The sequence below is a fragment of the Eleutherodactylus coqui genome, chromosome 13 (genome assembly GCF_035609145.1).
Source record: "Eleutherodactylus coqui strain aEleCoq1 chromosome 13, aEleCoq1.hap1, whole genome shotgun sequence".
Lineage (NCBI taxonomy): Eukaryota > Metazoa > Chordata > Amphibia > Anura > Eleutherodactylidae > Eleutherodactylus > Eleutherodactylus coqui.
This window is the reverse complement of record NC_089849.1, coordinates 67,935,134-67,949,434: the sequence shown is the minus strand read 5'-3', so window position 1 is coordinate 67,949,434 and position 14,301 is coordinate 67,935,134. Positions and strand designations below refer to the sequence as shown.

Below are 14,301 nucleotides of genomic sequence, written 5' to 3'. Positions count from 1 at the left end.
TCAAAATGTTCGAAACAAATAGAGGAAGCCATTTCCATGCTTTTAGTGTAAATATAAAAATTGCAAAAAAGTTATAAATGTTAAAAATATGATTTTTTTAGCTTCTTACCCCCAATAAAACTAAAAAACGGGGGGGGGGGGGGGGGGGGGAGTCAGTGAAGAAGATCTAAATAAAATAGTCCTATATGTCACGGGGGAAAAAACGCAGCAAAAATTATTTTGGTAGCTAAAGGAAAAAAAATAGAGCAGTAAAACCGCCACATGGGTAAAATCCCTAAAAAGTGTCTGGTCCTTAAGGTACAAAACAGTCTGGTCCTTAAGGGGTTAAAGGCCATATATATCCCAAGACATAATATTATAAAGATTAAAGATACATATAAAGCAGGTCAGCATTTTCTAACCTTGGTTCCTCCCGTACTCCACCAACCACTGAGAGATGCGTATAATGTCCTGCAGCATTCCCTCTGGGAGGTGCTCCAGCACCGCTTCCTCCTGTCCTTCTATGTCTTCATCGTTACCAATCAGATCCAAGATCAGAATAGGAGGAACCGGTTTACTGTGTCTCTGCAGAAGGTTCCGGAACTCGGCGTCCAGGGATTCTTTACCCCTTTCAAATAGTGATTTCTGCAAACATTAGCACATAATTCACTCTATGAACGACCTGTGATGTCACTACTACCAAAGTCAGCTGCTTCGGTCTAGTTTAGAGGGGGGTTCTCACCACAGATACCATTTTTTTTAACCAATGCAATCCATAATGCATTTCTTATAGTGTTGTTATGTTTTATATTTACAAAGTGCGACATAGGTCTCGACTGCACATGCACTAAGGGAGTTTCCTGAGTTTTCTCCAATCAAAGCCCCTTGACCAATCCGGGAGCTTCTTTCACCTTCTAGGTCAGGTGAACCAATGGGAGCAGAAGGTCCTGTTTGTGAGTATCAAACTTTTGCCCTGGAGTGCCGCGATTACACAGATTTAACTCTACTCTGGCCACATCTCCTAATTAACTCTCAAAGGCACTTAACCCTTTGCAATCCAATTTTGGATTCAGGGTTTCCTAGGCAGCTTTCTCTTTCTGCCATTATACAATTGCGCCATCTGCTGGCTAAAGCCAGTACTGCGGTATGGGACATGCTGGAGAGGCCCCCCGACAGAGCGGCCAGTAATATACAGTAAGAATACCCTGACGGACGTCTTCCGACATCGGAAGCTGTACAGCCTTCAATCAGAATGTCTTCAGACGTCAGACAGTGGATTGGAAAGGGTTAAACCAAATCGAATATTATTGTCGCCTTTAATGGTAATTTTTTGGCATTTCCCACCTAGGAAGTTTATTTTATGTATTACCATTAAAAATGTCTTAAGAGGGACTCTGCCTAATAAGTTTTCCCTCTTAAGAAGTTTAATTTGCTTGGTCCCCTGAAAAATGCCTTAAGTGGGAATCACTGTAGTTGTCCTTCTAAAAGGAGTGCCACTGTTTCAAAGGATTTTTAACTGATTGGGATAAATCTAAAAAGGTGGCCACGTGCATGACAGAATGGTGCTCAAAAATGGCCAATTTTGACCATTTCAGATCACCATCGATTGTTGAGGTATTGGAAAATTGCACCCGAAATTGCAAGTGTATGGCATGATCGGCTTAATCTGGCCAATTATTGCCATTCAATTCAAGCCCCATCAAATTTTTTAAAACCAACTCCCATTTGTATGAATGGCCCCACAAACAACTGACTGGCTTTGCATTGTGGCTGATCAAATGTATGGGCAGTTTTAGGGTAAGTTTAGATATTATCTGTGGCAGATCTGTAACAAAAACCACATGCCTTATATGCAGATTTTGTGACCGATTTCCCCATATACCGTGGAAAGGTGGAATCCGTGTCCACGACATATTGAGCTTGCTGAGGATTTGAACATCCGTGACATGCTTATGTGCCTGTACAGATTTCTCCTGCCATGTGTGAATTGACTTCTGGAAAGCTCATCCACATGTACTGTCAAGTGTAGCAGATCTATGGAGTAGAGTCCACACCGCCAATCGGCTGGAATTCCACCACGCCTGGACCTGGCATCCTTATTGTACCCTCTTTGGGGGTGTATAGACCCTAATAACCCAAGAACAGAACAGAGCTCTGCAAGTATACTCCCATGGGGCACGTACCACTCTGTTTAACTCTGGGCTGTCTGGATTGTTGTCTTGAAAGTATTCGACTGCTTTCTGAATTTTGGCAATACAGTTCAGGTATTCCTCCAGGCGTCCCGATGGGCTAGAGAAAAAAAAAGGAATAAATGACGTTTATAAACATGAAGAAGGTAAATGAATGAGCAACTTTTAACATCCTCACAGAAGAAAGAAAATCAAGGACTTGGATTTGCTGTATTTTAGGTATTCCATCACAGAAAAGGGTTCTTAACTGTAAGAGCAGTTAGACTGTGGAACTCTCTGCCTGAGGACGTGGTGATGGCAAAATCCATAGAGGAGTTTAAAAGGGGACTTGATGTCTTTCTGGAGAAGAAGGATATTACAGGATATAAATCTTAGGTTAATTGTTAATCCTGGTATACAGGCAGGTAGGAACTATTAGGGGTTGATCCAGGGAACAGTCTGATTGCCATTAGGGAGTCAGGAAGGAATTTTTCCCCCAAATGGGCTAATTGGCTGCTGCCCTTGGGGTTTTTTGCCTTCCTCTGGATCAACAACACAGGAGGATAAACAGGCTGGACTAGATGGACATTGTCTTTATTCAGCCTTACATACTATGTTACTATATCCTATAAGAAGGCCGTATAGGACTCTGGTCCACTTCTTACCCATCTTTGATGACCTTTTCCGTCTCTGTGGCCACATGGTAATAACTGATCACATGATCTAGACAGGACAGGGTACTTTCCACATTTTCCTGCAGTCGCTGCAATGTCTCTGTCTGCTTGTGGACAGGGATGATGGAATTTTCTAACTTCATAAGTCGACTTTCGAAGGAAGAAAGGATGGACACCTGCATGGAAAAAAGGAAAGAAAGCGGCTGAGAAGCCGGCTTATGTCCCATTTCAGAATAAATTACTTTGCAGCATCTCTACAAATGGGTTTCTGATGTCAGCTCAGCGCATTTCTTAAAGGGGTATTCCGGGACTTAACTTTCTCTATTGATGACTGACAAGTCATTAATAGTTGATTAGTGGGGATCCAGAGCTCGGACCCCTGCAGATCAGCTGATTCCCGGGGCCACTGTCATTAAGTCAGCGCAGGAAGCAGAGAGCTCTGGGCACAGCACAGTGGCCCGGGTTGGTACTGCAGCGCAGCTCCCACCGAACTGAACGAGAGCTGCGCTTGCAATACCAACCAGGGCTGATACACTATGGTCGGCGCTTTCTGCTCCCAATGCTGACCTAGTGACAGCGGTCCCGGGCGTTAGATCTTCTATTGATGACTGACAGGTCATCAATAGAAAAAGTTAAAAATGTTTTGCAATACCCCCTTCTACACGGGCAGATGATTCAGTAAACAAGTGTTGCCCATTTAAAGGTGCTAGTGATCAGTTTAAAAAAATGCTCATTTGTTGGGCGATTGCATCTTTTATAGGTACTAGGAGTCTAATTAGTGTGAGTCCCATCACTGGAACCCACACCAATAATGAGAACAGGGGTCCCAAGTGCCCCCACGTGAATATGGCAGCGGTCACACAAGCACACTGCTGCTCCATTCATCTCTATGTGAGATTCCTCCATATCATCTAATGTCTCAATGGACTGCAGTCTCTTGATACTCGTGGTGTCAATGGAGGCAGAGGGTCTGAGGCAAAGAGGATGTTGATAACTCTTATAGGGTTGAGCGCTGAGTGGCCATATTGGCCATCGGTCAAAGCAACCACTCACCATATTGTTGGTCAGCTGATCGCTCTTATCCAGACTCTCCTTAATGAAGGTCAGCATTTCCTCTTCCTGTAAGAAGTAAGGTTGGATGACATGTTAGTGATACAGTTATCATCAGTTTAATATTCTTGTCTGCTCACTTCCGTTTCACTAGTATCACATCTTGTATCAAGAGCCTCCATGCCCATCCGTATCACATCTTGTATCCAAGCTAGAGGCGGCCCAACAGGGTTCTAGAGCCTCCATGCCTGGCTGTATCACATCATCTATCCAAGCTAGAGGCGGTACAACAGGGTCCTAGAGCCTCCTTTCGAGTGGTACAATAAATTCCCCCTCTGCTCTGATATTGTAATCACTTTCATTATATCGGTGTTACAATCACACAGACAGTTACATTCCACTCCGACAACTCCTTCCAGGGGAGGGATTGTTTTGAGTGTTAGGCTGCCTGTCCACGGGCGGCCCGATAGCCCGCGGCCCGGAAGCAGGAGCCTGCAGGCGGATCTCCGCAGTCAGCCGTATCTTACAGATAGGCTGACCGCGGAGAATGGCGGCAAATCGCAGCATGCTGTGATATGACACCCGCAAGTGGAGAATCGCAATGATTCTCCGCTCATGGACAGGTGGGGGGGGGAGCGCTCTTCATAGCAATGCTATGGAGAGCGTCCACTGCGGCCGGATTATCGCCGCGGGGAACGCAATTCAAACTCGCCCGCGGACAGGCAGCCTAACTGACCTGTCATACTAAACCACTGTAGAGCGACCCTCCAGTTTCAGGAGTAACCTTTGCCCCGGGACCAGAGGGGCAGTTATATTACCTGCTGTTGGTCTCTGATGCCACTCTGATCTGCCAGTTTTGTGTCCAGCTTTACTACCCAATTCCCCACAGTGCACTGGAGCTGCTCGCTGATTGGCCAACACTGCTCACATGATTAGCACTGGCGAATTAGAGAGCAGCGCACAAAATGCTGTGTAGGTAGCTGGGAAACTGTGGCAACAATATTGGATGATTGAAAATGGGATCTCGCACCGGCAGATCAGAGGGACATCGGCAGACAACAGCCGCCGGTAACATCCCCCCCATCAGTCTCAGGATCGCGTTAACCCCTTCAGGCCCCAGGACGTATATATATATTTCATGGGTGGAATGGAGTGCTCTCAAAATAACATATTTACTTGACATAGCTGGCATGGGGTCAGGAGCCATGTCCGTGCCATCTGCAGCGGGAACTGGCCTCCCATCGTCCCAGCACGGATCGGTGAGAACACCTTTACATGCAGCGATCAATGTTCCTTGTGGCATGTATGGAGTTAACAGATGGACGCTCCCTCTGCGGTGTCAGCCCTCCGCCATAAAATCACAGAGGGCTGATGGGTCGGGAGGGCTATTGGTGGCCTCTAATGTAAAATACTAGTTATAATACCCTGCAGTACTTCTGTACTGCGGGGTATTATCAGATTGAGATCGGAGGCTTAAATCCCCTCAATGGGACATAACAAAAGATGGGAGAAAAGTAAAAAAATATTATAGAACACTATTTAAAGAAAGAAAATGGAGCACAAAATGCTTTTTTTCCCTCATCTGTTGACAATGGGGGGGGGGGGGGTGTCCCTGTACACTGGGGCAGTGTCAGCGCTGGCTGATCACACTGTGCAGGAGCCTACATCACTGACAGGAGGAACAACAGAGGGTCGGAACAGCTGGGGGGGGATTTTTAGCAAGCAGTAACGTATCAGGCTCCGTCCATGCAGGGCGGATACACTGCAGATTTCCCATCCACACGAAAGGCGCCGGTAACGCAGCAGTAAACAGGCCGCACACTGCACACAACCTGCTTCAGCTTCTCCTCTATCTCCCTCTTCCGGGAAGACGCGTCCTCGCTGGGAATCATAACGGATAGATTAATCGCCGAGATGAACACTGACTCCTCCGCCCTTCCTGAAACACACAGGAATCGCCTGCAAGGACCTTCCTGACGTCACGGTCACATGATAGTGACGGCCGCATCATGTGACCGCCCAGTGGGCCGTCCGCTCGTGTCGAACGAATGGAGCGGCAGCACGCATGCGCGACCTTGATGGCGCTGGATGGTGTCTGCAGTAATACAATGCTAAGTGCCGTGGGTGAGGCCGCTTTCAGATGAGTGTATTTTGTTAACTCCGTGTTGGTCCGTGTTTTCCAGACTGTACTTTGCTCTTTTTTTGCTCACCCTGTCTCCCTGCAAAAAATAAAAGAAAAAGTTGTATGTACTTTAAAATGGTACCAATAGAAACTACCGGGCAATTCACAAAAAATGAGCCTCGGGGCTTATTCAGACGACCGTATATAGGAGGCGTATTCACGCTGGCCGATATACGGCGTCCCTCTCTGCAGGGGGGGGGGAGGCTGGAAGAGCCAGGAGCAGGATACAGATGGCACACATATGTAAACAAGCTGCACACGTATGCAACATACACAGTGACATCTGTCCATTTTCCACAAACTGAAATTCTGTATGCCCGTATGAATGAGCCCTGCATTGGTGGTGTGCAATACTGGATTACAAGCTGTACTTTCACAGAAAGTAGAAGTACAGTTTGTGTTTTCTTGCAGAGGGAATAAGGCCCTTTTACACACAAAGATGATCGCTCAAAAGATGGCTTTTGAGCAATCATTTTGCATAAATACTAATTGGTACTAATGCCTATTAGTAGCTTAATAATGCGTGTGAGCTGCCGGGAGCTATATTCAGAGAACAGCGGGTGGTCTGTTCTCTGAATACATTCCCTTTGTTCTGCCACGGGGCTGACAGCTGAGACAATGTTATCAGTGCTCCCCGTGGAGGATGGCATGAAGTCCCTGCTATTAGCTCTTCCAAACGATGGATTTTATGCTGAACATAAAATCATCGTTTGGCAGAAAAGTGAAAGATGGGCACATTTACACGCAACGATTATCGCTCAAAAGATGGCTGCGGATTCTATGGGAAAAGCAGGAATTTAAAAAAACAATCTGTACTGCACATATCCGACGGCGAGCCAGATGAAGAAACAGAGTGGCAGGTATGTGTGGTGCCGCTCCTGCCAGGGTCGGAATCCGACCTGCCCGTGGACATGAGGCTCTAGTGTCTAGCTTTCTTTACTGAGCCTGTCCTGTTGTCTGATGAAGTAAATCCTTTTCCTGAGAGATGCGTGGCGCCCCTCGTCTCCAAGTACACAACTCTTCACTGAAGACCCCCCATTGCTCTGGATTATATAAAGCACATATACGCGCCATTTTTGGAACTTTTTCTACTTATTTACTGCAATATTTACTCCAATTTTTTCTTTCCCGGTGGCTCAGGGGTTAGCACTGCTGTCTACCTAGGCTCAAAACCAACCAAGGACAACAACTGCATGGAGTTTGTATGTTCTCCCCTTGTTTGTGAGCGCTCTGCTTTCTTCCCACACATCAAAAACGTACTAATAGGTGAACTTAGACTGTGAGCCCCAGTGGGGACAGAACTGTAATATCAAGTGATGTGAAGTGCTGTGTATTATGTATGCGGTATATAAATAAAGGTGATTATGTTCTTCTTTAACCTCTTCCTGCCCCAAGGCAGAAATGTAAATGCTGGGTGAGAAGCAATTCCAACGAATAGGTGTATATTTACATCCTGCGGATGGCATTGGCTCAGAAGCTGATAGCTGACCTTCTGCTGCAACAGCGGGGATCAGTGAGCACACCGCTCCCTGCTGTTAACTCCTTACATGCTGCAGTCCGTGTTTATTGCGGCATATAAACGGCTCACAGAGGAAGGGTGCTCCCTCTGAAGTCATTGGCCCTCTGCCATGTTATTGTGGAAGGCCAATGGCCAGATAATGGCGTCGGGGTCTACCACGACCTGTGATCACTATCAATACAGATAATGCATTGCAGTACAGAAGTACTGCAATGTATTATCTATGTGATCATAGGATCACAGGTTAAAATCAACTACAGGCACTGGCGTAACTATAGGGCAGGGGTGTCAAACTCATTTTCACCAAGGGCCACATCAGGCTTATGGTGACCTTCAAAGGGTCGATTGTAAGGCCGCCTGCAAACGGCCGGGTAGGATCCAGACCCGAGCCCCTGCAGGGACCAGCGTGGCACTCATCTGCTCCCGTGGCTCTGGCTCTGTGATGTGCCGGCTGCCAGCGCATGCGCAGGGCGCAGCCAGCGGCCGGGGGGTGACATTTCTGTGCGGGGCTTGCAGAAATAGAGATTGCCGCTCTTTGTTTTCCGCGTGGACAAATTGCAGCCGTCTGCATAGGATTGCATTTTCTAACGCAATCCTATGGCAGCTTCCACAGGCGAAAATTCTAATAGTGACCCTGATAGTGGCCCCAGTAAAAATAATGACCCCCACAGTGGCCCAATTAGTGATATTAACCCCCTCAGTAGTAGTACCACCATAGCAACATTAACACACCCTCAGTAATAATAATAAGCCCCCCTCAGTAATAATAAGTTCCCTCTCAATAGTAAGCCCCCCCTCAGTAATACTACCGTAATAAGCCCCTTCACTAATAATAATAAGCCCCCCCTCAGCAGTATTAATAGTTTCCTCCCAACCCATATACTTGCCTCCTCCTTGCTGTCAGCGCCACTTCCCCTCTGCCCATGATGAGCCCGGATGCACACTGACGTCAGTGTGTGCGCCCGGCACGCTTCCTCCCAGAGTCCTCTCCTGCGGAACTGAAGAGCGGGGGACTCAGGGGAGGAGGATCCTGGCTGCACACTGACGTTAGTGTGCGCCGGGATCAGCGGTAGCAGCGCAATTACCAGTGGGGAGCTGCAGCACTCCAGCTAGTAATCGCTGCAGTGGTGAGTGGCGTCGGCACGCCGCGGGCCATATAACATGAAGCAGCAGGCTGGATTCGGCCCGCGGGCCTTGTGTTTGACACGTGCTATAGGGGATGCAGTTGCACCCTGGCCCAGGAGCCTTAGGGGGCCCATAAGGCCTCTCTTCTCCATATAGGGAACCCAGTACTATGAGTAAAGCATTATAGTTGGGGGCCCTGTTACAGGTTTTTCATTGGGGCCCGGGAGCTTCAAGTTATGCCTCTGTGTTAAGGGGTTCAGAGAAGTTGGGGGGCCCCCCAAGATAAACTTTTGCACCCGGCCGATGAGCCTTTATCTACGCCCCTGACTACAGGGACCTAAAAATGTAACAAAAAACAATTAAAATGGTGCATAAATATATTGAACACACTTGTTAGACTACACGGCAAATGCAACTTAAAGGGGTTGTCCCGCGCCGAAACGGGTTTTTTTTTTTTCAACCCCCCCCCCCGTTCGGCGCGAGACAACCCCGATGCAGGGACGTACAGAAAGCTCACCGGAGCGCTTACCTTAATCCCCGCGCTCCGGTGACTTCTATACTTACCTGTGAAGATGGCCGCCGGGATCCTCTGCCTCCGTGGACCGCAGCTCTTCTGTGCGGTCCATTGCCGATTCCAGCCTCCTGATTGGCTGGAATCGGCACGTGACGGGGCGGAGCTACACGGAGCCCCATAGAGAACAGGAGAAGACCTGGACTGCGCAAGCGCGGCTAATTTGGCCAACGGAGGGCGAAAATTAGTCGGCACCATGGAGACGAGGACGCTAGCAACGGAGCAGGTAAGTATAAAACTTTTTATAACTTCTGTATGGCTCATAATTAATGCACAATGTATATTACAAAGTGCATTATTATGGCCATACAGAAGTGTATAGACCCACTTGCTGCCGCGGGACAACCCCTTTAAAGGAAAAATCTGAGCCAAAGTGCTTTTTTCTTGATAATACTGCCTCCCAAAAGAAACAATAAAAGTGATTAAAAAACAGCTATGTATACACCACAAAATTGTACCAATAAAAACTACACCTTCCGTCCAAGGGAAAATAAAAGTTATGGGTTTTTCAATGCGAGGATGCAAAAGAAAAGAATATATATTTTTAAAGGTTTTTTATTGAGCACAAGTGAAAAAACGTAAAAATTAAAATATATATAGTTATATCGTCATAATCATCATAATCATACCAGCCCGCTGAAAAAAAATGATTATGTCATTAGGGGCTTATTCACATGGGCACATATCGGCCAGATTTTCATGCCCGGCTGATATACGCTGCCCCTCTGATGCATGCCGACGGCTGCATAGACTTCTATGGGAGGCAGGGAGTTTAGCAGTGTGACTTCTAAACTCCTTCCAGCTTCTCTTCTCCTCTGCGCCCCTTGCCGCTGTTTGCAATGGGAGGGGGCGGAGAGGGAGCGGGAGCTCAGCACACTAGCTCAGCACACTAGCTCCCGTCCCGCCTCCTCCCCATTCAGAGAGCCGGACGACGGCAATACGCAGAGCCCTGCATCACATCGTAGCGTATATCTGCCGGCTGATATACGCTTGTGTAAATAAGCCCTTATGCTGCCTAATTAACGCTGTAAAAAAAAACAATGGCAGAATTGATGTGTTTTATCTCCATGCCTTAAAATAAATTCATAAAAGTTCTACAAGACATTATATACACTCAATGAACACTACAGCCTGCCGCACAAAAAACAAGCCCTCATACGGCCGCGTCGACGGAAAAATTAAAAACAGTTATGGCTTTTGAAAAGTGGAAATGGATATCCCCCCCAAAAAATCGTTGCATCCATAGGCCAAAAATAAGCCGCGTCATTAAGGGGTTAAGGTCAGTTTCTGTATGACTAGTAACCACATAAATAGGGTGCACTTACTGGTAATGAGCACTAGGTGGTGCAGTTAAGCCTCAAAATACGTTCAATTGTCAGGCCCTGAGTAATGAGTGACCTGTTCCACATTTCTTGGGATCTGTATAAATTGTGATGCCGGTGTTCCACCTCCACACAAAATGGGGAGAAAAAAAAATTGACCCCTAATGTTTATTTACAACATGCGGATTTTGCTGCAGATTTAACCCCTCGTCATTAAAGGGTTGAAATCCCCCATTGAAAATCTACAGCAGGAATTGACATTCAATGAGTCCTATAAACCATGCAAATCAGGTAGGCAAACTGGAGATGGTATTGGAAGCTGCTTCCCTAGAAGTCAGTGTCTGACTTTTTAACCCCTTAATACTCATGATGTACAGTTATGTTGGTTGAGGTTCAGGGTCCCCATGGATCTCAGGGTGCCTTTCGTTTGCCATAGCAGCCAGGAATGTAAGCAAACCCATTGACATCACTAGGTTCTATTTTTTGCATATTACGTGCGCAAATACATCCGCGTGAAGGTGGTCTTAGGGTCAGTCATTGACATATAGGGTAACTACTTTCCAATAGGTGGCACTAGTGTGACAGTTTTCCTTCTTCTTGAAAGCATAGCTTATTTGTGCTCGTCTTTCTCTAGAGAAGCGCTGCATGGTCTATAAAGCTGTATTCACATGTGCGTATGCGCATTCACACATGGATTTGCGCATCAGGCATTGCGTTTTTGCGTGGGCAAATGCTTTTTTAACTGTACTTTTTGTGTTAGCAAATCGTGCGCATGCAAAACAAAAATGAATGAATGACCTCAGCCAATCACATTCAGCTCTTTCAGCAGGCGGGGATTTTAAATCCCCTCCTGCTGATAGATCAGCACCACAGTGCAGGGGACAACAGGAGAAGACGCGGCTGAGCCCCTGCAGCTGAAGGGAGGTGAGTATCTGGGGTTTTTTTTTTGTTTTTTTTTTAACCACTTTTACTTGATTATTCAGGGAAGGACTTATATTCAAAGCCCTTCCTTGAAATCAATTGCCGGCAGCAGAATCCTCTACTGCAGCTGACGTGTGACAGCTGCTGTAGGGAATTGAAGAATTCCTCTGCTGCATCTGTCACAGATGTGGCAGTTGTAGCAGCAGGGAATTCTTTTAACTAGCGGGGGTGAAGGAAACATCTGCGGCATGCAGCAGATGTGTTCTTCATCCCCACGGGGGTCACGGCAGCGGCGGACAGGTAAGTATATTTTTATTTTTTTTACACTAAAATGTTTCTTTTTCAGTGAAGAGCTTATATGCAAAGTCCTTTCCTGAAAAAGAATGCAGGAATGCCGGCAGAGCATTGTTTTCAATGGAGCTGCCGGCAGCAGTCGCGGCTCCATTGAAAACAATATGTGCATTCCCTATGGTGCACGCATGTCCTATCTTTGCAGGCACACGCCATAGGGAATGCATTGCTGCAAATAGAAACGTGTTTTTGTGCGTGCGTATGCTTGTGTGAAGCCACCCTAAGACCACCTGCACCAACTTGCTGCTATCCACAAGGAGTAACGGCACCGCCTGCTTCCAAATCCACCCCCCTCTCCACTGAAAAGAGTGAAATCTAAGGTGAAAATTTGTAGCAAAAACTGAAATGCTGCAAATTAAAAAATCTGCACTGCAGGACAATTTGCTTGCAGAAAAAAAATCCAGTGTGTTAATGAAATGTGTTCAAATCTCATCTACAAATTCGAAACTGTAAGCTGCTGTACGGCTTCCACATGCAAATCCACAGCATTCCTGTTATCTCTGCATCTAGGGCAGAGACTAAAGGCCCATTTACACGCAACGGTTAACACTCAAATTTCGTTCAAACGACCGAAAATGACCGATAATCGTTACATGTAAACGCGGGCATCGTGCAGTTTTTGTCTGATAGATGATTTTGAGGTGAACTTAAAATCCATAGTTCAGCAGCAGAGAGATAATAGACCACATGCTGTGAGCGTCCGGAGATTACATTGCAAGAGAAAAATTGTATGAGAAAAATGCCGCTGTGTGCACAGCTGGACGTGGGATTAATCACATGCTGAGCTCTGCAAACAGCTCCCGGAGGCCCATTTACATGCAAATGAAGATGATAAGGTGTTAATGGCAATTAGTGGCCATTAATACTTTATGGAAAAAGATCACTAAAACTTTCAATCATTTGAAAGATTATCTTTGCGTGTAAATGGGCCTTAAGGTGACCAGATGTTCTAGTTTAGACGGGACAGTCCCGCTTTGGGACCCTGTATCCTGTTGTCCCCAGCGTCCCGAAGCAGAACAGCCTTTTGTCCCGCTTTTGGGATATCTCATCACCATGACAGTGATTACCAGCTGGAGTGCTGTGGATCCCCGGCTGGTAATCACTTGGTGGCACTGCTACGGGTGCACAAACTGACCCCGCATACATCGTGGGTACAGGCTGCTTATTACAGCCAACACTTGACGGCAACAGCTGCAATCAGCCGTGCGCCCGATCACAGCTGTTAACCCTTTAAATGCTGCTGTCAATTGTCCCGTATGGTTCCCCCGCGATGAGCTTATAAGGAGGCGTGTGGGTGGCATGGCAGCTGGGGGCCTTCTAAATGGCCACAGGGCTGTTTTGGCAGTATGCCTGTCAAGCCGTCCCGGTGGGGTGGGCGTATTTACATCTTCATCAGCACTTCGGCCCTATTCACCAATCAGGTTGCTGGAATTGTGAGACAGACAACCCAAACAACCAATCAGGTTGCTGGAATTGTGAATCAGAACCAATCAGGTTGCTGGAATTGCTGAATAGGGCCGAAGTGCTGATAAAGATGTTAATATGCGTGGGGTGGCTTGATAGACTGCCTGCCCGATCGCAGTAAGATGTAACGCTGTGGCAGTACATCATACTTCAGGAGCGATCATTGCATTGCTACTTGTGGTCCCCTAGGGGGTAGGGAAAAAAAGTAAAAAAAAGAACTACCGAGTTTTACTAATTGTTAAAAAAAAGTAATAAAAGTTAAAGAAAAAAACCTTTGCCATATTTACAATAAAAAACTCATATAATAAATAAATCTGTATAAAATCTAATAAAATAAAAATACATATTTGGTATCGCTGTGTCCGTAAAGGTATGATCTATCATAGCAATGCAATATTTACCCTGCACAGTGTACGCCGTCCAAAAAAAAAATTAAGAATGCCAGAAATGCACTTTTTTTGGTCACCTTATCTCCAAGAAAAAATGCAATAAAATGTCGTATGTATTCCAAAATGGTGCCAACGGAAACTAAACTAAAAATATGCACTCGCATAACTGTCGACTGAAAAATAAAAAAGTTATTGCGCGCAGAAGATGCAGCAGAAAATAATTAAAAAAAATTAAATGTCTTTGAAAAAAAATACAAGTGCTACAGCAACAAAAAAACTATGTAAGTTTGGTATTGTAGTAATCGTACTGACCCATAGAATAAAGTTATCAGGTCATTTTTGTCGCAGTTTGTGCGCCGTAGAAACAAGACGCACCCAAAGATGGCGGAATGTCGTTTTTTTAAAGTTTTTCGGTACATTATATGGCACATTAAATAGTACCAATGAAAAATACAACTCGTCCCCCCAAAAAATAAGCCCTCATATTGCGACATCAATGGATGAATAAAGGAGTTACGATTTTTTTTAAAAGGGGCGAGGAAAAAACGAAAATGGGGGGGGAAGGGCCGCATTATTAAGAGGTTAC

At 46.0% G+C, this 14,301-nt stretch overlaps 1 protein-coding gene across 7 annotated transcripts in view; it reads right to left on the bottom strand.

The window, feature by feature from the left end:
* The window catches only part of EXOC7 (exocyst complex component 7), a 32,558-nt gene extending 26,712 nt beyond the window's left edge, over positions 1 to 5,846 (bottom strand). For all 7 annotated transcript variants that reach the window (XM_066586064.1, XM_066586067.1, XM_066586071.1 and 4 more), the window contains exons 1-5: positions 5,704 to 5,846; positions 3,875 to 3,940; positions 2,813 to 2,997; positions 2,163 to 2,268; positions 402 to 624 (exon numbers count right to left, since the gene is read on the bottom strand). In XM_066586064.1, coding sequence (XP_066442161.1) covers positions 402 to 624; positions 2,163 to 2,268; positions 2,813 to 2,997; positions 3,875 to 3,940; positions 5,704 to 5,763 — 640 coding nt within the window. In that variant the 5' untranslated portion in view covers positions 5,764 to 5,846. The remainder of the gene's footprint in view (positions 1 to 401; positions 625 to 2,162; positions 2,269 to 2,812; positions 2,998 to 3,874; positions 3,941 to 5,703) is intronic.
* Positions 5,847 to 14,301: the final 8,455 nt, after the last annotated feature.